Genomic DNA, 25,750 nt, shown 5'->3' with positions numbered 1-25,750 from the left:
CAGCTCATTGTGGGTGGACTAAAGCCCTCTCAGCCCCCTTTCCTTGGCTACGCTACTGTTATACCTATATGTTATATTATAAGTACTAAGTAGGATGTTTTATGAGAAGACATCTGAGCATAAATGCGTGATTAATACAACGATTTTACGCATTTAAGTGTCATTTAATTATAAAAACCCACATCAAACGACTGATCGGTTGTGGCATACTTTACCTTTAACAATTATTTAACATGCTCACAGAGAATTAGAAATGTTTCGATAACTAAAAAAAAATCAGTCTATGATTACAAAAAATATATAGGTAATTTATAAAGTATTCCTATAATCTGAGCCGTGCCGTTAAGATTTGGCGCCCAGGATAAAATTAAAAATATTCGCCCCCCTATTTTATTTATCATTATGCATTTCATTCCTTTTTAATTGAATTTTTTTTAAGTATTTTGAACATTGATTTGATAAAAAAACTAAAGCTAATTGCAATAGTAATCATTAAACAAAATAGTTAAAAATTAATACAAATTATATTATACTATACATATTATATTTATAAACGTATCATAAGAGTGTATCATATACGTATATCATATAGGTACTTAGTTTAAAACTTAATTTTTCTGAACTTTTTTGAAGCAAAATCTTCAATGACGTCTTCAAAATCGATGTTTTTCGTTATTTCATTCTCTATTGACAATATTGCTGAATTGGTTAATATTTCTTGCGACATGGTTGATCGTAAATACGTCTTAGTTAATTTCAATTTACTAGAAGAGTGTTCCTCGGAAGCGATGGTAACTTGTTAGATTGGTAATTTGTTCATAAAAAATTTGTAATGGTCCAAAATAATTGTAAAACAATAATCTTTCTCATATATTTTATTTATGTATAGTTTAAAATATTATTTAAACAATTTAAATCATGCGCCCAGGGCGTGTGCCCCCTTGGCTCCTCACGACACGGCTCTAATTCCTAATTCCTATCATGTTTCTCTAGAATTATAAGAACTTCTAACATTTGCAATTTGCGAAGCCAAATCTATTGTTTTATATTGCATTATTGCATGTAATATTTACTTTTTGAGACATATTTTCCGTGTTTAGCTATTTTTATACATTTGCTTTGAAATAAAGTTTATGAAAATTAAATTAAGTTTTTGTACCATTTGATTATTTGAAACCACTTTTACGTTCTGTCGTATAGTGCAGGTGGCGGATCGATTGGGAATTTGAGTGTTCGCACGTAATGTCCGTGACTTATTTTAGCGTCGTTCCTATTTCAGATGCTTTTTTGTATTTATTAATTGAGCATTTGAGCCGCTATAAAACAATTTCTTTGTGCATATTTTAAGGTTTTAAACTGCACAACTGCACAAGTGCTTGCATATTTTTACGCCGTTATAGACCTATATTATATTATTATTACGTCCTCACCCCAAACTTATCACGTATTAAATTACCAGAGATAGAGAGAGTGAGAAACTCTCGGGTGATGGAGAATAATGATCGTGTTCCGTGAGTCGTCACACAAAAATTAATAATATTAGGTACGATGCGCTACGATAGTTGTACAAACGCATCGCAATAATAATAATAATACGGTGTTTCGTGTTTCGTCGTCGGGCAATTCTAGTGGTTTCGGTGTTCACCCCGGGCGACGACGACGAGTGAACGCCGCCGACGCGCACACCGGTTCGTGATCGCATACCAGCCTGGCCCCGCCACCCCCGACCGCCCGGTAACCAACTACCGCGCTACCATGTGACAATCACTTGCCCGACTCGCGCAGTACCAGCCAATCTCGACTCTCGATCACGGCGGTCGTACGGTAAACAAGAACACGTGGACCAACAACAACAACAACAACAATAAAAACTATAATAATTTACGGTGGCGGGGGCGGCGAGCAGCTGTTTCAGTGCCGGAGAAGAAGACTACAGCGCAGAGCCGGTTGGGTGTTATTATTATTATTATCATTATTTATTATTATTATTATTATTATTATTATTATTATTATTAACAATATTGCAGTGGTACGACATTGTACGATTGGCGGTCGACGGTGCGCGGACAAAAACGAAAACGTCGTCGTCGTCATTGCCGCCGTACGACGACGGACGAGACCCAAACCGAAAACGAAGACGGTGCGCGTTTTTAATCGTATTAAAAAATTAAACACATTACACATTAATACATTATCGTGCGGCGCACGCACCGCGCGCATGTGTAACCATGTACGCCGAAGATAAGCCGTCCTAACGTTATATATTCCATTGCCGACCGTTACGCCACCGCCGTATTAATATCGGTTAAACCGTCGTGGCTCGACTGCGATAACGAGCGCACAACGCCGCGTGTAACGAGCGTTTCGAACAGCCACGTTCCGGACAGTATTGCGCACGGTCGTGACGATGAGCGTACACGAGGTCGGCCGGCCGTCCGTCCGATGACGACGACGACCGAATCGAATGATATAATAATAATAATTGTTTCGTAAAAGCCGTCGCCGCCTCCGCCGCCGCCGAAAACTTTACCGACCGACCGACCGGCCAACCAGCCAGCCAGCCAGCAGCAACCATGGTCCTGTGTTTTGGTAAGCATGTATTTTATACCCATAGTTCGTTACAATAATAATAATAATAACTACAATATATGTAAATAATCTGTGACGCGTTATTATAATATAATAATATATTGTGCGGACGACGACGCGAGCGTGTCGTTATTGTGTTATGCAAGCCTCCGGCGGCAGCAGAGATTTCATGCGAAAGATGTACTGTTATTTTTATTTTTTTTACTATTTTTACTATATATAGTAATACGCACACGTCATTATCGATGACGATTAATTTGAATTTGTCGCTCGGAAGTCGATCTGCACTCGTCAGATCGGATCGAGTCCGTCGTCCGATATCGGTTTTTTTTCGACATCATATTATAGTTGGGTACCGATTTAATGGGTATTACGTAATGTTTGAATGATTTATGTGTTTCGTTTTCGTACAATCGTATCGTATAGATTACCAACATTAAAGCAGTACATTAAATGTTTTTAAATTATTTGTATGTAAATTATTTATCATAATATTATAGCTTCTAAAGTTTTTCTATAATATTATGTTTTGTATGGCTACTAATATAGTAATATATATATCTTTACGAAATACGAACAATATTCCTAACCGTTCAGTAATCCGACAGTTTAACGGAATAATTGTTCTCGATCTTTTCTATTCTGTAGGTCATTATACGTTTTATTTATTACATTATAAGCTCTCAATAGACCACCTCAACTGTTGAGTTATACATAGTCTATTAGTCTAAGTGTTGTACAGGCGCATGGGCGGGTATATTGTATTCGTATAATACGTAGTTATGACTTGTGAGTAGTTACGACTTGGTATTTAATTAACTTATCAATATTGTAACCTGCACCAATTACACATAATTTGATAAATGTGATAGTTATTTTTTTATTAGCTGTTTGCTGTTACCGTAGACACTGTTGACATTGTTGACAAAATAAAAACGAAATTTATAATGCGCAAAAGTAAACAAATCATAAATATTTTAATACATTTATGGAAAGTTGTCTTGGGTATAAACAAATGTTTAATAATGTACATAAATATACATTTTATTGACTTATAAAATGTTTTTAAGTCTTTTTATAGATTTATTGTTGTACATTAACTATAGGTACTATTAAGGTACTTATATACAAAAATGTAGTTGACATGAAAAAATTTCAAATCATAATAATAATGTTTATCATCTTAAAAATATTATATAATTGTGTCTAAAACACAACATAATAAACTTCTAAAACAAAATGTATACTATGTATTATGAAATATTAGATAGTTAACTTTAAAGTTTTAACTGTTTAATTGAATTATTTTTTTTCAATTTCGATATTATTATTATCATTAATAATTTTGTAATTTTTAAATGTACTAAAATGTATGCCAATACTATTTATTTAGGATCCTATGTTAGTTTATAATGAGTTACACGTTGGCTGCTTCTAAATACTAATATCATCAAGTGGTTAACACGTGTGATGAGGCTTAAATTACCTAAATTAATGATGTGGGATTACAAAGTATACAACATTAATATTTAATACTTAGTACTCATGTGCCTCCATAGTGATTAAGAATTATGATAATAATTTATTGGAATCGAGTTTAAACAAAAGTTTTGGAAAATTTAAGACGAAACGAAATGTAATCAGATAATAGCTATATAGATCATATAAACAGTAAAAAATATATAACTCATATAGTATAATGGATACAATATATGATTGCAATAATAAGTTAATTACTAAAAATGAATTAATTGTATTGATGCTCCCACATAAATTGTATTGTCTTAAGACTAAAAAAAACGGAAGTTATCAAATAATATTTTCGTGCACAATATTTATATTATAGAGTTAAACATATCTACCTAATTCGTTCACCATTGATTCGAAGTATAGTAGTTTTTAATATTTTAAGCAAATTATCTAATTTTTATATTACCTATACGCTATACCTATACGCCATACTACAATATATTTTGTAATGTTTAGACATTTGTTTTTCATACATATTATGTAAGGTCTTGCCCATTTTTGATAAAATTAATTTATATTAAGATGTACCTAATTTATGTATAATGTGTATAGAATAAAGATTATTGATATAACGATACTTGGTGATTTAAAATAAAATTTATTTTTCTTTGTTATATGCTTTTCTTTATATTATTCAAATCACTGATTATTTTCGGACTTCTTTCTAAATAATCAACGAGCGTTTGATTAAACAATATTATAATTTCAACTGTAATACATTTAAATACAACAAACAGATTTTTATGGCTCACCCATAGATCAAAGTCTGTTTACACATTTTATCATTACTACATAATAGTTTAAAGTAGAAGGCTAATTTGATTTATTGCTTTTATCTCAATTTTATATAATATATATAATATATTGGTATACTATAATAGCATGTTGACAGAATATACGAAATACGAATGCGTAGACTTTATATTTAATTAATCAATAACATTAGTAAATATTGGCCATAAAACTATTGTGAACGATTATGAATAATAAAAACCACGTGTTCGATGGGGCATTTATTATTCATTTTAATAGTTGTATTAATGTTATAATCGTGGCTTGTTAGAACAATTAAAAAATAAATCATCGTATTTTAGATTTTAAACTTATCGATACATATAATGATCTTACAATGATATGTGATTTTTTTTTTGTCTGACATAATCTCTAAGACTAGTAAAAATGGTTCAATCTTCAACTTTGATTGTAATTTCTATTAGCAAATTGTATAAATGAGTTTTCATTGAATTCAAATTTACGACATCTATTACACTTATTACAGTAACATACTCAATCGACGAGACACATTCTACAGCCTTAATATTAAGCATAGTGACTTTCCCGGGTTACTTTTAGTTAAATTTTAAGCGAATTAAATTTATATACTTAGATGAATGAATAAACATCAGGCATTACAGTTAATCGAATTAACAATACTATTAGTATATTCTATTGGACACGTCTCAATTGTCATAACTCATAAGTGAGTATGTGAAATATTAAATGAATACATAATAGTATGTTTGTCGGTAATTTGAATTATTCTCATTTATTGGTTAGCTGATGTTTTAAATATAAGTGTATAATATGACACCGAATCCGGCACCCCAAAAAGAGGAGATACTTTGAGTCACAACAATGAGTTGTGGTTGTATCTACCCAATGATAAACAAAGAACTCTGTGAATGTGCTTCGTTCAGTTACTATAAATTCCATCATTATATGCACAAAACATTATATTTCACCTCGAACCGGCACGGTCGTAACAAATACACAATGGGAATTTGCGAGCTTGTAAAATGAAACGTGTTTTGGAGGAGAACTACTTTTCGAATTTCAATTATTATTATATGTGTATATACTGTATATAATATCATAACATAACACTGTAACATATATAATACTATGTAGTATACTTGAATATGTATAAATATTGTTAAATACGTTGGTGGCACACTGAAATTGTATATAGGACATGGGTTAGTGAAACTTGGGTTTGTTAATAGGTGATGTTTTGAGAAAATGAAACAGTCTGGAGCAAGTGGTCTTGGAATTGACAAAAATAAATTTCGACACATCATTACACAAAAATATATTTTTTTTATTATTATCGAAACTTCATATAAACGATTCATAATTTATAGCTATAAAAAAGAAATCATTATTTTTTAGTAACTAATGAATCATGAAATTGTAATTTATATTTACCGGAAATAATAAAAATAATTACTATATACATTTATCAAGGTCGTATAAATGTATAATTTAAATTTCGAGAGTCCAAAATAAGTTTGTCGCTTAGGCGGCTATAGGAGATTTTTTTCAAAAATTATTAATATTTTAAATTTTATTCAAATTTTTTCTTTTATTTTTCCTAATTTAATTAAATTTACTTTGAAAAATAATTATAGAGTTTTCATTAAATTAAAGTACGAACGGGTTGAAGTGCCAATCCTACTCGAGACCCCGTAAACCATTCACTGGACATGACCTAATTATATTTATTTTTTTGTCTCATTTATAGATTTATCGTTAGAGACTTTTTATTTATAGTCATTGCGTGTCAATCGTTACACTATAATAATAATTAGTTATCATAGCCGTGTACACTTTAGACTCTTTGGAGTATCTACGTATTTATACTTAGCGTTAGCTCATTGTATTTGAAAAAATAATAACATAATAACGTATTGCACGGTTTATTACATTCACTTTCGTCAAGTATGTTTATTGTTTATATACATACTTATGTACAATTTATACATTATATATACTATATAGGTACGTATTCCGGTATTCGTGTGTATAACCATTAGAGGAAATCTGTATACCTATAAATAAATATGTTAGACTCTATTATGTTATAAAAAAAAAATCGAGTTTGTTAATATTGACTATTGGTCGTTTAATGTAAATTGCGTTTACGAGTATAATATACTTGTACTACTGTCTACTTATAGTCTACAGGTAATAGCATTTATTTTAAATCTCAATATTTATAATAAATGGTAGGTGGTAGGTAATATATATGATTGCATGAGTATCAAATATCGCAATTATAAAGACTAAAAACGAGACTAAGTAGTTTAAAAAGGTTATACTTGTCACTCGTGATTGTGTGGACGTGTGGTACAGCAAATATGATTGGGAAACATCTATAGTTATTATTTTATTAATTAGTAGTTACGAATCTGTGTCAACGTGTTAGTGTATATAGTTTATACTGTTTATAGGACCTATTTGATTGAATATTGTTGATGAAAACGTAAATGATTTTTATATATACCTAGTGCTGTGGAATAATAATACTATAATAATAAAAATTATTATATATAATTATGTGTAATAATTAAATGATTGGTACTACGAAGTACAAATGACTTCATAGTCATATAATGTTTAATTGAACTTGTTAAGATTTTTTAATAATTGAACAAATTAATAAATTCTACGAATCACTGAATTAATTTTAGCGTCAAGTTTATCTAATAGATAACCGAGACCAAAAGCCAATAAGCCGCTGCTCATGAAGATGGGGGCATTAATCAAGGAAGTGAAAATTTTCAAAAAATATTTATATAATATATTTATGACTTTATGAGTGATTTTTACTATTCGAAATTCTATTAATCGGCAGACATATCAAGTTTTAATAAATATTGTAACTATAAGGATCTCAACGCACTGTTTGTTTTTCTCTCTGACTAGGATAACATAGACAAAACTCATTCTTGCAAAGCTATAATTTTTTTATGGTTTAAATAATGTTAAAGTAAAATCACCTATTATAAAAATGATAAAGAATAATATTTTTGATTGTATGACATTGATTTGTTTAAATATTATCTCAAAACAATTTTATATTCATTTAAATATACATATTTTTAAAGTCAAATAATCAAAAATATTATAAATACCCTCAAAAACATTATCTTTTATTATTGTTGTATAGGTGATTTTACCGAAAACCAATTTTTAATGATTTTATGTGGATGCGTTTTATTTTTATCCATGTTATACATCAGTCTGAGAGAAAACAACTATTGCGCTAAATAATAAAATAAAATATTCTCTATATTATATTCGATTTAAGTTATATTATTGATATAGTTATATAGTTTAAATATTGTAATTTTTTCTAAATTTGTACTTAAAATGTCCATAAAAATTAAAAATTATGCTTACATATTTTTTAGATTTTTTGGTTGCAGTATGAACTACTTATCAGAAATTTTTTGTTAAGTTTTTAAGCCTTACCTATAAAAATTGCATATTTCATACATTTGAACTGCAATTTGCAAATTTTCGTGATATATAAATACGAATTCTGTCAAAATTTGAAGTTCAAATGCTTATAAAAAATTGTGTACTAAAGTATTTTAAATATTTTTACATATATCTTTTATATTCTATATTAACTACTTATGTGGGATCTTGTATTAAATTTCCATTATTTTAATCCGAGTGACAAACATCTAAAAATATTATCTACTATATTACTATAATATACTAATCCAATAAATTTAAAAATATATAATACATATTATATAAATATGGATCACAACTCACAACATAATATTAATCATATAACTTAGTCTATACTTTTCAAAGGATCTATGTAAAATTTTATTTACATATTTATGCTGAAATAATAGTTTGCAATATTAAAATGAATTTATTAAATTTTACTGCAAATACCAAACCATACCTAAAATTAATTAAATTAACTTAGGCACGTAGCAATTAAAATGTTATTATTTTTTTTTCTATAAATAATAGATAATTATAATATAATCTATATTTAACGAATATAATTCTAATTTTATGTAAACTATTTATTTTCATTTTGTAATAGAAATTGTAGATAGTTTAAGAGTTTAAAACGTGTTTTTAAACATGTTTTTACACCAAGTAAGAATAATTATTTATTCATCTGCAAATCATATATTTCATTAACTATAATTACATTTTGTTGTTTATTTCAGGTTGCTGTTCTCGTACAGACTATTCACCAATAGATGATGGATTGCCATCTCATCACATTAACAATTTAGATGTAGAATACATTGACATAAAATGTGGATATTCTTATAACCTAACGAAAAAAATAATATTTAATATAATTGCAATATGCATGGTCGGTGTGCCATACTTGGTCATTCATTGGTCAGTCAAATTAAAATTGTATCTACTTATGACTCCTAGTCCATTATCAACTTCTGATACTGTTCTCGTTACTGTAAGTATTTAAAAATAAAAAATAATTTATACTAACATACTTTAGAGTCAATTATCAATAATAATACAATAATATACATATTATAGTCTTTTATGTCTTCAGTATTCTATTATTTTATTTAATATATTATGACATTTTTTTATAGATCAATATTATGTATCATACTTTATAATTAAATTTACTTAAAAACAACGTTTAATTAATTAATTTTTACAATTAAAATGTAGTTTAGTTACTATTTCTAGAAACTATTTTTTTTTTATTAATATTGTAAAAATAAAAATAAAATATAATTAAATGGAAATTATTGGAAATTATCTTGTTAAAAAGATTTTCAATTATCAAAAATAGCATGTTTGCATATTATAAGACTCTTAAATTTTGTTACATTATTATCTAAATTATTATTAAAAATGTAAATATAAATAATATTATTAGCATACTTGTTTATTTTAATGAATTTATAGTTATAATTTAAAGGTTATACATTTAAACCGTATTTCAGTAAAAACACTAATCAATAGTCCTACGTCATTTAAATGAAAAAAAAGTTTCCATTTGAAATATATATGTAATAGTTATGATTAAATATATCGTACATTGGTATTTTTAAATTTAGAATAAAATCATAAAAATATGGTTAGATAAGTTAAAAGTTCTATTTATTTATTATTATAATGCTATGAAAAGAAAATTGGACTTAAAATACCTACCGAATATGCATATTATTATGTATTTAGAAACTATTAGAAATTCGGCCATGTGCAGGCTTTAGGGGAAAAACTTTAGTTAAATCTGTTGTTTACACATTATTATATAATGATTATTTTATTCTTCAATGAATAACCGGTCGGTTAGTTTAATATTATCCGGTTTTCCTCCACCGATCAACGCCCTTTTTATTCCTTTTACCCACTTGTCGGGGTTTCTTTAAAGACACCCGTGGAATGTCTAAATGAGCTACTTGAGTCTTCTCACCGAGTTTAATGGACGCCATGAAAGAGACGTGTTCTTTCAAAAAACCTGTACCTATATACATAGTAATGCATTGTATGTAGGTACCTACCTATAATACTAAACATAATATAATAGATAGATCATTATTTTTTAACATTACTGCCGTTATGGTTATACATATCGAATCTTATACCAATATCAGTTATTACTTGCATGGGCAATGTATTTTTAATTTTTAAATGAATTCAATTCAATTTCATTATCTATATTATATTAAATGCATATTAAGCTTGGTTTGTGTAAGGAGGTCCCGTTTTTTAATAATTAAAATTAAATAATTAGTTGATAACAATTAATTTTAAAGTTTACCACAAGTAGTCATTATTCATTTTTAATTTTTATAGTATATTTCATTTTAAGATAAACTAAAATAAATAAATATAGAGCTATTTTATATAATTGTGAAAATAGCATATTGTACCACCTATAACTAGTAATCATCATATCTTTACTGTGTCGTTATTCATCGTTACCACCGCTGCAGTGCTTTTGACTATTATCTACTTTTTAGAATATTTTTTTTTTACCCCGGAAGACGGAAGATGATGAACGATGAAGATACCATTAATAATAATTTTTATTATATCGAATATAATTTTTTGTTATTGGTTCGACCATTTGGTAAAATTTTGTTGAAGCAGATGTACTAGAATTTATTTTTTTTTGTCTTTTTCTGTATTTTAGTACATTACTTAAACATGTATGGTACTTTGCTCTTTTTATTTATATAACAATAACCATATACATGTGTTATAAGTTATATGTATATAAGATTGCTTAAATTTTAATTAATTTAAATATAATAATATAAACAATAGAATATGCTCGTTACCCGCATTTTCACGCCGATGAAAGCTTCAATCAATCGATTCCGCGACATTTCCGAAAAATTACTTAATGCAAATCTTTGAATTAATTATTCAACTGATTTTATTGCGTATTTTGGTATAATATGTAAAAATATTGAAGTGATAACGAGTTACCATAGGCCTATTATGCTAATTTCCAATTTTTTCAAATAAATTTCTATGCTTATTCGGTATATGGACATATGGTGTATCTTAAAATAGCATTCAGGGTTGAGTAAAATAATATAAAAAGTTTTATACGGTACCTATGTATAATACGTGTTATACTGTAAAAAACCAATTATTTATGTCTATTATTATAAGTTAATAATACAACAAAATAAAACAAGATATATTAATTTATAGTATACTCCATATCTCATAATATTTCATTTTTTAGTAATCTATTGTAATTTCTACCAATAATTACCACTTATAATCTGCAAAACTACTTTAATTACAGTGAAAAAAAAGCAAAACAAATTTCTCTGTGTTAGTTATTTATTTATATTATTATATTATTCATTAAATTTTAAAATTATTATCCTTTTACAGTTTTTATAATGTTAAGTATAATTAATAATTTTTATTTATTAACTATAATTAATATTTAGTAATTAGTATTCATCTGTAAGTTAACATATATGCATATATTTATATATAAGTTACTATGTGCTATAAAATCAGTTTTTGAATTTTATACAATATTTTAGTATAATACATCCCAACCCTTATGTCATTACGCGGTGGAGGTGCTACAAAAAAAGTTTCCTTTGTGTATAGTAAAGATTATAATTAACAATATACTTGAATTTTTCGGCTTTGTATAAAATTGTATTTTATAATTTAATTTATTTAAACGCTAAGCTAGTGAGGTTCGTAATAATTAATATTTATTTTGTACTTACCTATAATACTGTTTATACTATTCGTTTAATTAAATAATATAATTTAATGAATTATTTCGATACTATAAACTTGTGATTTTTATAATATAATATTGAGACAATATTAAGTGAGGTAAGATGAGATTAGTATATCTTAATTCTTAATCATTAATATTTGATGGATTTAAGTTCAGTAGTTCTCAAAAAATATCTAAAATAATATATATATTTTTTTTGGCAAAAACGGTTACACCCATTACAATTTTAAATGCTTATTAAAAATTATATCTATCGAAATATTTACTATGTTTTAATGATATAATATGAAAAATAAATATAACACATATAGCATAGTTACATAATTGTGTTCAAATTTCAAAACTGTTATGGGGCTACCAGTAGGTGAAAACAAGGAAAAGAATTAGTGTGAATAAATGCAATTTATCAAATAATAATTATTATCGTGCCAAAAATAGTATTGGTGCTATAAATACTATTAATACTTTGTTCCTACTATTAACTATTAAGCATCATCACTATTCTTTATTGAAAGCTGTGTATAGGTATATAATTATTAAATTATATGCGTTTTTACTTTTTGATACGTCAAAATTTAATTTATTTATTATACTTTAGTAGATACCTACCTCGTATATTGATATCGTGATATCGTGAAATAAATACATCATATTACACCCACTTCTTTTATTTTTTTTTTCAAATTTTAATTGAAATTATTATTTATTAATAATAATCTTATTTATTTTTCAAAAAAATCAAATATCGTTGTAAATATTAATAATTAATATGTAATATCAAATAACATAAAATCATATGATAATCTATTTTTTGAACTTTTAAGTTATTAAATCACTTAAATCTTGTTTATCGCTTTGTTTAGGATTCTGATTAAAAAATAAAAAAAAATAAATTAGAGACAGACTGTGTTACAACAAAGTTAACATAATTTAGTTTATGAAATTACACCAAAAAAAAAAATATATATATGCATAATTAGGTATATAAAAATACCCAGGATAAATTATATTTATTAATTATTAAATGTATTAAATGTATTAAATAAATAATAATAATGAATAGGACAATATGAATAACAATAAAATATAATTTTAAACATTTTCTTAATGTCTTGCTTTACAACATTCCATTTAAATTCAAAATCGTTCGTGTAAACTAAGTTAGATTATAATTTATAAATATTTAAATATAAATTATTTATGATTTAAAATAGGTAGATATATAAAATATTATATAGACTATGATATTACTTAATTGTTTAATCACGGGAATTTAATTTGTCACGGTCAACGCCGTGTAGGATCAGCTAGTATTTAAATAATATAATATCTATATTATTAAAAATTATGTAATTTATAAATAAAATAACTCACTATTTACCGAACTGCTTAACAATTTATTTATTTTCGTGAACCTATATTTATAAATTGTCTATATTATGTAAAAAATCAAAGAATATTTTAAATACATTTGTTCCCGAAAAGTTTATGTTAGTGTTAAAGTTAATATAAACAATTATTATTTAAAAAATAAAAATTGTTATTTATTACCAATTATTATTCAAAACCAATTATTAGTATTCTGACTTCTGAGTTAAAATGATGGTATTAGAATATGTCATTGTGTCAATATAGCATTCTAATATATAATGATTTCAGATTTTATATTATATATACCGCAGAATTCATTTCACAGCGAAACAGTGGTTTTTCTGAAAATATTATTACTACCTATATAAATGTAAACATTTTCAAAATTTTATTAATCTCAAAATTGAATAGGCTTTTGCTTCAATATCATTATATTATTTATGTTGATATATTTTTATTATTTATAGGATGCGAATAATAGCGATGCCATATACGATGTTAACATTTCAATAATAAAAGACTCAAACGGAGAAAGGAAAACTGTAAGATATTTTAAACATCAATTATTAAAATATATATGGGATGAAAATGAAAATGTATTCAAATTTCTACAAGGTCTTGATAATGGAACAACTACACTATCAAATTTGTTAGAAAAGTGTCATGGTCTCACATCTGATGAATATATAAGCCAGTACGTATAACACCGATTTTTCATAATAATAATTTAATATAAGAACATTAAGAACTATTCGGCTTCAACAATTTTTGACATAGTTCAAAATTTTAATTTAATAACATTTTTTTTTATGAATACATCGAACTATAAATAAATATACGCACAATATAAATTAGTTACGATTACACTACCACATCCAACTACATTTTACATAGATAAACGTAATTTTAATTCTAAAATCTTTTGATTTATCATTAATTGTCTTATGATTAATCATTATTCATTTGTAGAATAGTACTAATAGTAGAACACATTATACTCGCATTTACATTTGTCCTATCGGGACCAGGGGCGTATTTAAGGGAGGGGCACATCGCACATGGGGCCCGTGCCTCCCCCATTCATCTATTTTATACTTATTTTTATTATATGAAAAATTTTACAACTCTATACCCCATGTTCGCAAATTTGAACTTTTTGTTTGTGCCCCCCCCCTTAAGACATTTCTAAATACGCCCCTGATCGGGACTATAACATTTATTCTATTATATACGTGTTTTGTGTTTATTTTAAACGGAAATCTGACTATAGATTTTAAAAAATTGATTAATTAATCGATGTACATATTTGTTGGTGTATACAACGACAATTTGGCACATCAACCAAAATTATTAACGTCAAAATTATCGGCATTAATTACAATACTATTTGTAATAAAAAAAAAATAATACATAATTTGATAGTAAATAGTATATTATATTATGCATATTTATTATAAGAAAATTCAGTACTTATCATCGATAATACCTAAATAAACTTCGACGGAGGCCAAATAAATGCATATATAAATATAATCTTATAACAGGCATTAAAATTGTAAAATACCAAATATTAGGCCTAAGGATAATATATAAAATTGGATAACTACAATTGGATATCAACTTGAACCAAATTACTAATATTAACCAGGTTAATACATTATAATATATACATTCTAATTACAGTAAGGGAATGAAAAAAAATATTAATCACTTATACAAGTGACTCCTAAATCATTGAACAATTTTTTTTATTCAATTTTATTGAGTTAATCAATTTTGATTTATATGATTTTAAATACATGATTTAATATAATTTTTTTTATAACCATTTTAAAGTATAAATATAATATTTATATATTTAAAATTTAATTTTTATTTAGATTAGAACTTTTTGGTAAGAATGAAGTGATTGTGGAAGTATATTCTTACTGGAAATTATTTTTTGCTGAAGTGTTGAATCCATTCTACGTCTTTCAAATATTTAGCATATGTCTATGGTTTTTTGATGACTACGAATACTATGGTTTATGTGTATTAGTTAGTTCAGCATTTTCTATTGGGACTTCATTATATCAACTAAAAGCGGTTTGGATATTTTGTATTTCCTTGTAGAAAATTTGTTGAATTTTGTGTGATCCAAACTATAATAAAATAATGAGTAATTATATTGGAATAAAATGTATTCAGCATTTACACAACTGTTTGTCAAATGTAGGACAGCATAATATTGATAAACAGTCACTAAACTGAATATAATTAATGTAGATTTTATAAAATAATATTGTACTATGTATTTCTTTTACATTCAACATTTACCTGAAAACATACAATTTATATAGATAAAACTTACCACAAGTAAATAATATATAAATTTATTTTTTTTATACATTACATTTTTCAGATACTTTTTCTTGAGTATTATTTTTATTCAGATGCTATATAATATACATATAATACCTATATATTCAACTAAATTGCTATCATAATATCTCACATCGTTTCATACCAATGTAATACTACTAATACTATATTATATATCAGTGTATTTTAATTATCATTACAATTATAATTATTTTAAATGTTTAAACCGGTTTTACATTTCTTCTCAACTAAGACTTCTATGATTTAAACATACATAAATGCCAACTTATATAAAAAAATATGATTTTTTATACAAGCTATGATTTATTAACTACCTATTAATTAAATTTATTAAATATATTTAAAATCTAGTTTCTCCAAATTTGATTATTAAATATTAATTTTGCTTTCAGTTTTAAATTGATAATATAAATCTTATATCCTAATGTTTTAGTCTCTACCTGTCTTTAATATTTTATTCCAAATAATAAACTACTTTGAAATGTATAATATATCGGTTAATAGTTTGGATTCCACAAATTTACAATGATAAATTAAAATTAATACTAAATATCAAATGAATTTATTACAGCAAAGTCGATCACTTAAAGAAACTGTAGATACTTATAATAATGACATTTACACTGTCCTAAGAAGAAATGAGGGTGAGTTTGAATCTAATAATTAAGTATATATATATTAGTATATAGGTTATATTTTGTATGTATAAATTCTAATTCTAACTGTTACCAACCACTATAACATACAGTACAATATAATTTATGAAAGATATAACATAATTCGTTTATGCTGTATTGATAATGATCAATAAATAAAAAAAAAAATTAAAATAAATTTATAATATAGTAAATTCCAGAATTGTAGACTTTTACTGATTAATTTTAGTAAATTCTAAGATCTACAAATTAATTTATTCTAGTAGTAATAATCGCATATAAGATAAAATTAAAAACAAAGATAAGTACATGATTGAAAATGTAGTTAATTGTATGTTATACCACAATAATGTAATATTTGTCTTGAAATTTATGTATATACGTATATAAAATATAAAGAATCAGTTTAATTACATATACTAATTTAAATTTCCTTGTACTTTGATTTTGATATTTTTTTTTGCCAATTTTTTTTATACTTTGGAATTTTATTAATTAAGTTGTTTCTCATACAATTTACTATTATTGATATTTAAAAGCTTCAACTACAACTATCAATAATGAATTAGAGTTTAACCGAATTATTTTGTATACATTTGAGTTTACCAAGATAAATCAATAAAAGCCTGAAATTCCAATATTTATCAACATTAAATCAAAATATAAGTTTATATATTATATTTTTAGTAATATGTAGAGTAAAAAGTTTATATAGTCCTTACCGCTCTCAAAGGTGCAATCAATTTTGTTATAATCATATACAATTATAACTTTCAATAACCATTGTTATTCACCTAATTACCATCATATCATTAATATTTTCACAATAACTAATAAATAATAATTAATATATTTAACTATTTTCTGTTTGTACTTAGTAAATTTAATGATTAATATATTACAATATGTTTTTTATTTTGTTGTGTGAATATAGGAAATGTTCAAGTTAAAGCTCAATACTTAGTTCCTGGAGATGTAATTATAATACCACCAGGTGGTTGCAATATTGCTTGTGATGCTTTATTGTTATCTGGTAATTGTATTGTCGACGAAAGTCTTTTAACAGGTTTGTATTCCCATTAGAATAAAATTATAAATACTACTTAAATTTTGTATTAGGCTTAACAATTACCATAAATGCTTTTACCTAAATTTAATAACACATTATTGCATGGGATGAGTATCACTTAATAGGTTTTTATTTTTAATTTATACAAATTTTATTGAAATATATATTATTCTAATAGTCATAACATCTAAACTGATAAAATTGTTAATTCAGGAGAAAGTGAGCCAATAACAAAAAGTCCTCCTTCATCTATTGAAGAATTTTGCTATAGTAGTTCTTCACATAAACATCACACATTGTACTGCGGAACCAGGATTTTACAATCAAGATTTTATGCTGGAGCTCAAGTATAAGAATTAATATGAATTATTTAATATTTGTTTACTTAACATGTACAATGAAAATGTATTAAAATTAATTGAATTTATAGGTGTTGGCTCTAGTGGTTAGGACTGGAAGTTCTACAGCTAAAGGAAATTTAATACGTTCAATTATGTTTCCAAAAGATATGGATTTTGAATTCTATTTGGACTCCATAAAATTTGTTATAATCATGTTTATTGTTGCTACAGTTGGAATGCTTTACTGTGCCTACTTGTATGTTATAAGAGATGTACGTATTGATATTTCTAAGTAACTTTAATGAGATAAATCATTAAATTAAATTAATACAATTAATATTAAATTAGTTGTTAAATTTATTTTTGTTTCATTAATATAATTACAAATATAAATTTTTGTTACTTTTTAATAGATATGAGTACAGTACATAAAATATAATTATAATATCAGTATCTATTTTATTTTATTTATTTATTTATTTTTAATAGGCGTCTGTAGAGTACATTATCATAAGAAGTTTGGACATTTACACTGTGGTCGTTCCCCCTGCATTACCAGCTGCTATGACAATTGGTATTGTGCATTCTATGAAACGTCTAAAACGCCTTAAAATCTATTGCACATGTCAGAGCCGTATTAATGTTGCTGGTAAAATAAAGCTGGTTTGTTTTGATAAGGTATGTTTTCTATATAAACAATTACAATTTATCCAATTGTGGTTCATTAATTTTGGTCATACCTATAAATTAATTTTGTTGCTAAACTAATATATATTAGATTTAAACAAATTATACTTAAAAAAAAAATTAGGTTGAATTTCAATAAGATTTAATAAAAATTTGGTAAATACAAAAATATTAAAATATTATATTGTTTGTAAAAATCTATCATATACCTGAAAAACTTAATTTTTCTTTTACAATTAAATGAAAAATAAATACAATGTTTTTTACCAAATCTTATATCATAAGTAACTTTTTTAGTTAAAATAGGTATATTATGTTTATGCAATATAACTTGATACAACAAGGCCGTCTTGGAAAATGTATTAAAATTAAAGTAAATGCAATTGTTTTTGATAAATATTATCAATATATTATCATTGTTAAGTTTAAAAACATTTTTTTGAATACAATTATTAATTTTATGATTTGTTTTATTTAAATAAACAATTTTTATAAAACTTATTACTTTTGTATTATACAAATTGAATCATAGCTTTGATAACCAATAAATGTTTGATGTTTTAGACTGGCACATTAACTGAAGACGGATTGCACTTTTTTGGTCTATTACCTTATGATGGTCTACAATTTGTTACAAATATATATGAAAATTTAGTGAAAGACTTATCTCAAATAGACGTCATGTCACCAATAATTGCTACAATGGCATCTTGTCATTCATTAACTCACATAAACGGATCACTGGCCGGAGATCCATTAGATTTGAGCATGTTTAATGCAACTGATTGGGTAAAAACAATTTGCTTTTGTATAATTAAATAATATTGCTCAATAAAATACTAATTCATAATCTATACATAACAAATATTTTTATGTTTTAGGAATTAGAAGAGTCCGGAGCAGATAATTCAAGATTTGATAACTTATTACCTTCCATAGTAAGGCCGTCTAAAAAATTATACTCTGGTGAAGTAAGAAAATGTCAAAGTACTAATTTTTTATAACTATTTGTAATTATAACATAAATATTTTAATTTAATAGCCACCAATTGAAATTGGTATTGTACATCAATTTCCCTTTAATTCAAAAACACAAAGTATGTGTGTTATTGGTCAAGTATTTGGTACTCGGCGTTACACGGCATACTGTAAAGGTGCTCCAGAAAAAATTATTCAAAGCTGTTTAAAAGAAACAAGTAATTTAAAGAGAATTAATTTTTTTATTGTATTATAATATGTTTATATGTATTATTTTCTTTTTTTAGTTCCCACAAATATTTTGTCTGTCTTGGAAGAATTTGGTTCATCTGGGTATCGAGTATTAGCATTGGCATACAAAGATTTGCCAAAAAAAGTTAATTGGAAATCATTATATCATCTTAAATTAGAAAATGTAAATCATTGTTTATCTCTGCTGTATTTTTCATACAAAATATGTGTAATAATAATACATTTTAAAATATTTTTAAAGGTTCAAAGTAATTTAATTTTTTTGGGATTTCTTGTTATGCAAAATAAACTTAAACCACAATCTTCTAATGTAATTCAACAATTGAGAACAGCAAACATAAAATGTGTTATGGTTACCGGTAAGCATGAATTTATAGTTAGGTAGATATATTTTTTTTTATTAAAATTGTACTGAATTGGATTAATTTATTATTTTCTAGAGCATTAGTTTTAATACTTGAGAACAATGTAATATTATATAATCTAACCTACATTTGATAAATAGTGTTGAGTTACACAAAAATAGTCAAAATTTACTTAAGATTTTACATACAATTTCAATAACTTATCATTTTTTTATAGATACCAAAAATATGACAAACACTGTAAACACAAATGCTTTATATGAATATGATTTTTTTTAAATTTATTTATTCGTATAGGTTATTAATATTCAATTGATTATTTATAAGTTATTAAGAATATGATTTTCTAGGGGATAATTTATATACTGGATTAAGTGTAGCAAGAGAGTGTTCTATGATCCCAACTAATATCAATATTGCAGTACTAACAGCAATGCCTAGTACTGAACTGAATAAAGCAGAAATCAAACTTGAGCCTACTTTAGGACATTGCTTGGATGTAATTATTCAAAATACTGAAAACTTTATTTATTTATTGATTTTTTTTAAAAATATTTAATTTGTTCATTTATAGATACAAGACGAAAAGGTATATTATGCAATTGATGGGAGATCATGGTCTGTTTTGGAATCAGATTTTCCAAATTGGTTACCTTATATTGTCTCTAAAGGTCTTGTGTTTGGACGAATGTTGCCAGAGCAAAAAGTGAAACTGGTAGAGTACTTTCAAAGTATGGGCTACGTGACAGCTATGTGTGGGGATGGAGCAAATGATGCTGGGGTATGTTTTAATATTTTATTATTAAATAAATATGAAAAATATTAGTATCAAATATCAATCACTACTTATATTTTATAGGCATTAAAAGTTGCTCATGTTGGCATATCACTTTCACAAGCTGAAGCTTCTATAGCAGCACCATTTACTTCTCAAATAACAAATGTCTCATGCGTTACTAAAGTAATACGAGAAGGACGATGTGCTCTGGTGACTAGTTTTGGAATATTTAAATATATGACATGCTACAGTTTAATACAATTTATTACATTAGTTTTACTTTACAGCGTAGGTACCCATTATTTACAAAATATTAAGCTGACATTTAATTATACAAAGATAATTTTTTTTTTTTTCAGAAAGGTATTATGTTGGGAAATTTCCAATTTTTATACTTTGATTTTATTCTTACTACATCTTTGGCTATTGTAATGGGTGATATCGAACCTACTGACACGGTTCATCCTCACCGTCCTCTGTCTAAAATTCTGACTCCAAAAAACTTAATACCACTTTTTTTACAATTGTTGGTTTGTGCTTTGATACAAATAGGGTCATTATATTATCTAGAAATACAAGATTGGCAAGTATTTTTATATTGTATTTTATTTTATAAAATCATTTACATACTTAAACCGAATCATTTTAATGAAAATGTATTGAAAACTTAAAATAAAACATAATGTTAATCATTATACGATTGGTTTTAACCTTAAACATTTTTCCATGATACCTAAAGTCAGTGTCAACTTTTCACTAATTAGTATAGGTAATTAATTCAAATAATATAAATCAATAACAATAATATTTCTAGGACTTGGGTATTGTGTATAATATATATATAATGTATATATTTATTTATATTGAAAAATTTACTATTTATTTATTTTGTGTACAAGGAAATTAAATTGGTAGCTAAGAATATTAATGACTTATTAGTCACTATTAGGAATCAATATTAATACATCTTGTTTCATAAACTTCCATACTAAACAATGTAGATGATATGAAAGTAGTTAAATGGTTTAAAACAATTTTTTATTAAATATGATTTTGAAAAATAATTTTTATGTATGTTTGAAAATAATATTGAAATAAAAATATGTATGTCACGGGCAAAGTGGGGTAGTCGGGCATTGTGCACAGTGTCCGGGTATTGATGGGCACTGTGCACAATGCCCGACTACCCCATTTTGTCCGTAACATATATCTCATATACGTTAAAAATTATATGTAACTTATTTTATAACCTATGCCCAGTGGTTGATAGTATCTTCCAATTCTGTGACATAATATAATATATATAGAAGACAAAAATAAATTTTTAAAAAGGGTTGCCTTGTTCTGACTTACCAAAGTAAAATTTTCAATGTTGTATCCAAAGATACAACCATAATTATTATATTTAATGAAAAAAAAATTCTATTTTATGTAATATAATTTTGATCTTTTTTCATAGGTTTGTGCCTACAAGCCCTGCATGGTCTGACAATGACGTCATTTCATGTTGGGAAAATACTACATTGTTTTTAACCAGTTCATACCAGTACATTATTTTAGCATTTGTATTGAACAAGGGGTATCCTCATCGAAAACCGTTTTACAAAAATTGTAAGCATATACTAAACGTTTTATTCTTTTCTCATTCAAACTATTAAATTGTATAATACATTTTTATAGTATCTTTTACAATTGTCATTGTATTATTGACATTATTTACGCTGATGTTGCAAACCACTAGATACTCTACGTTCACAGACATTTTCGACATGGTCAGTCTAAAAAATTCCCGCTATGAAAAAGAACAGCGGCTTTTTCTAATTACTCTACTTGCTTTTCCTATTTTAAATCTTTACTTGGCAATCAATATTGAGGTAAATATTTATTGTTTATAATACTATTAACCCTATTCTAAAAATATAGTCATACGATAGTTTTAATTGTATTATTTTATTTTATTTTTCAAGGTGTTTGCTGAGTCAGCTTTAATGAAAAAAATATTAAGCACCATCAGAGGGAAAAAACAGCCTAAAAATCCATATAACCAGCTGATTGCTAGTCAGCCTAACATACTAATATGAATTTTATAATAATATTAGCAGTAAATGCATTATTTTTAGAATGTTATTCTGTTTGATTATAGGCAATCTCGAGTTAAATTGTCACCTATGTCCTACTTACATCCTACTGATTTATTTTTATTTTATTTTTATAAGAAATGTTTAATTATTAATTATTGGATTATAAGTATTTTGAGAGTAAGACAATAAAGTTTTTGTAATTTTAATTATTATTAATGATATAGGTACATCAAATACATTTGTACAGAATACATATTATATAGTTATATATTATAAGTTTGTAAAGTAAATTATAAATATCAATTTTATGTATGTATGACGTCATATATACATGATGTTGTATACAATATAGTTGAATATAATCTGTACACCACAGATAAAATTATGCTAGTCACAAAAATTGTATTTTTCAGGAGAAGCATATATTTTTTCATTTTTGTTTTAGAAGATAATTGTTAAAAATAATAATTATTACTAATTAAATAATATTTTATATTAAGACCATGGTTATTTATCATGTGAGAAGTGTTAGTAGTAATTACACCATTTATATTATATTTTGTATATACTATATTTCAAATAAAATAACAAAACTTTTTTGTAACAAATAATAATAAATAATATTGATGTTGTCTGTAGATTTTATCTACATCGTGCTTTTGACTAATACTTATATTTTAAAAAATACAATTAACTTTCATAAATAATCATACAAAGATGCAACATTATATACAGAATAAGACAAGTGTGTTTTTCGTACATACATACTTACGACTTAAAATATAAAATCATAACTTCAAAAAAGTATAAAAACGTAAAATAATAATCACTTTCGTAATACTGATGATGATGATGATAATAATAATAATAATACTATCACAATATTCAAAATATTATATATATATAAATGTATAAAAAGATGAATATTTTTCAAAGAAATTAAGATAAAACCTTTTTATAACAAATAATAATTATAATAATATTAATGATGTATATAAATACTAATATTTATATGTATCTGAAAAATAGTGATATACAAATTAATATTCTTTAAACAAGTTAACTAAACTAAAAACAAAACAAATAACTAAGGACTTTTATTTTTTAAAATAAAAAATCAATTTAAACTCAATATATACAAAAGCTGTCTATTATGACTACAATTATTTTGATATGTGGCTATTGTATAGTCTTCTAGACAATTTGCAATATTGTATATACATTTTAAGTATTTTTAGTAATCTTGGAACATAAATACTTACATTTATTCATTGGCTTAACTTCACATCTAGATTACTAGTGTAATGATTGTTGGTCAAATTGTTCTTTTGGTTGGTTATTCTGTTTAATGATACAGTTTAAAATCATCTTCAAAGTTAGTTCAATACATTATCCTTCTTTTCTTTTTCCACACAAATATGAACAATTTCAAATATTTTTACCTGGTTTCTTCTATATATTTATGGAAACCTTTTGAGTTGTATACCTACACTTAGTAGACTTTGAAAATCCAAACATAATGCATTCAATGGATGTTTTTTCAATTTCTTCTAAATTACTGCCAGTCCAAAGTGTTGTTACTAGTGGTGGCTATCCTATAGTAGAGGTACGTATTTTGAACATTTATTTGACAAAAAACTAAAAATGATTGCGATAGGTACTAATTATTAAACAAAATAGGTGTACCTATACAATATTTAAAAATTAATACAAATCACAAATTATATTATATTTACAAACATAATATCATAAGAGCATATTATATACATATCAATCCGCAATCGTATCATATATATGTACTTAGTTTAAGACTTAATTTTCCTGGACTTTTTTGAAGCAAAATCTTCAATAACGTACGACAATTTATTATAAAGCCAAATAATGAAAGAATAAAACGTTGCGGTTCACTAATTATTGTTATTACTCGACCATAGTCGGAAATTTGTTTTGAAAAAAATTGTAATGTTCCAAAATAATTATAAAACAATAATCTTTCTCATATATTTTACTTATGTATAGTTTAAAATATTATAAAAAAAATTTTTGGTGCTCTTTTTAAACCATGCGCCCAATTTAATATAAAGTTCATCATGAGTACTGAAATCAAAAAACCTAAATAATATTTAAACATACTTTTAATAGGCATTTTAAGTTCAAATCTGTACGAAATTACATATGTCATATTTAGAGACTATATGAATAACGATATTTGATCATTATTTTGTTAAAGTTTAAACGGATTTCTTATGAGGACATAAAACTTTTACGTAGGTATATGTTATATCATTATATTTTATTTTTTTATACACACCATTATAATATTTTTAAATGCAATGTTTTTGCCATTTTTGTAAACAATTTTTCAACCTACTGTATTACTAATAATAAAATTAGTTACTTTGCCTGATATAGCTATATCAAAAAATGTAATTTAAAATATATACTTAGTAAAACAAGCTTTGTTCAGGATCGTTTTTTGTATAAATACAAATTATACAATGTACATCAAAATTCAAATTTAATACAAATAATACAATACACGTCATCCATTATATTATATAATGGCTGTGACAATCGACATCTACCGACCTACCGTACAGCAGAGCTATCCCTTTGCTCGCCTTTTTAATTTTTATTTTCTCTTA

General features: G+C 25.4%; 1 protein-coding gene across 2 annotated transcripts; it reads left to right on the top strand.

Annotated features, from left to right (window-relative positions):
- Window positions 1-1,786: 1,786 nt before the first annotated feature.
- On the top strand, window positions 1,787-23,604 carry LOC132924591 (polyamine-transporting ATPase 13A3-like). Of its 2 annotated transcripts, XM_060988993.1 has the most exons (22): window positions 1,791-1,946; window positions 2,028-2,589; window positions 9,102-9,355; window positions 13,984-14,210; window positions 15,397-15,601; window positions 16,470-16,542; window positions 17,489-17,620; window positions 17,837-17,970; window positions 18,054-18,236; window positions 18,454-18,642; window positions 19,216-19,440; window positions 19,533-19,622; window positions 19,694-19,847; window positions 19,917-20,044; window positions 20,123-20,240; window positions 20,597-20,745; window positions 20,821-21,027; window positions 21,106-21,312; window positions 21,384-21,607; window positions 22,484-22,635; window positions 22,705-22,898; window positions 22,992-23,604. In XM_060988993.1, exons 2-22 carry the CDS (start codon window positions 2,574-2,576, stop codon window positions 23,103-23,105), a joined length of 3,375 nt encoding a protein of 1,124 aa, XP_060844976.1. In that variant the 5' UTR covers window positions 1,791-1,946; window positions 2,028-2,573; the 3' UTR covers window positions 23,106-23,604. The 2 variants fall into 2 exon arrangements, with proteins under 2 accessions (XP_060844977.1, XP_060844976.1); XM_060988994.1 differs by lacking the exons at window positions 22,484-22,635; window positions 22,705-22,898; window positions 22,992-23,604 and having other exon boundaries at window positions 1,787-1,946; window positions 21,106-21,316; window positions 21,384-21,557.
- The last annotated feature ends 2,146 nt before the right edge of the window (window positions 23,605-25,750 follow it).

This window comes from Rhopalosiphum padi, chromosome 3, assembly GCF_020882245.1.
Source record: "Rhopalosiphum padi isolate XX-2018 chromosome 3, ASM2088224v1, whole genome shotgun sequence".
NCBI classification, from domain to species: domain Eukaryota; kingdom Metazoa; phylum Arthropoda; class Insecta; order Hemiptera; family Aphididae; genus Rhopalosiphum; species Rhopalosiphum padi.
This window is presented reverse-complemented; position numbering and strand designations above follow the sequence as displayed.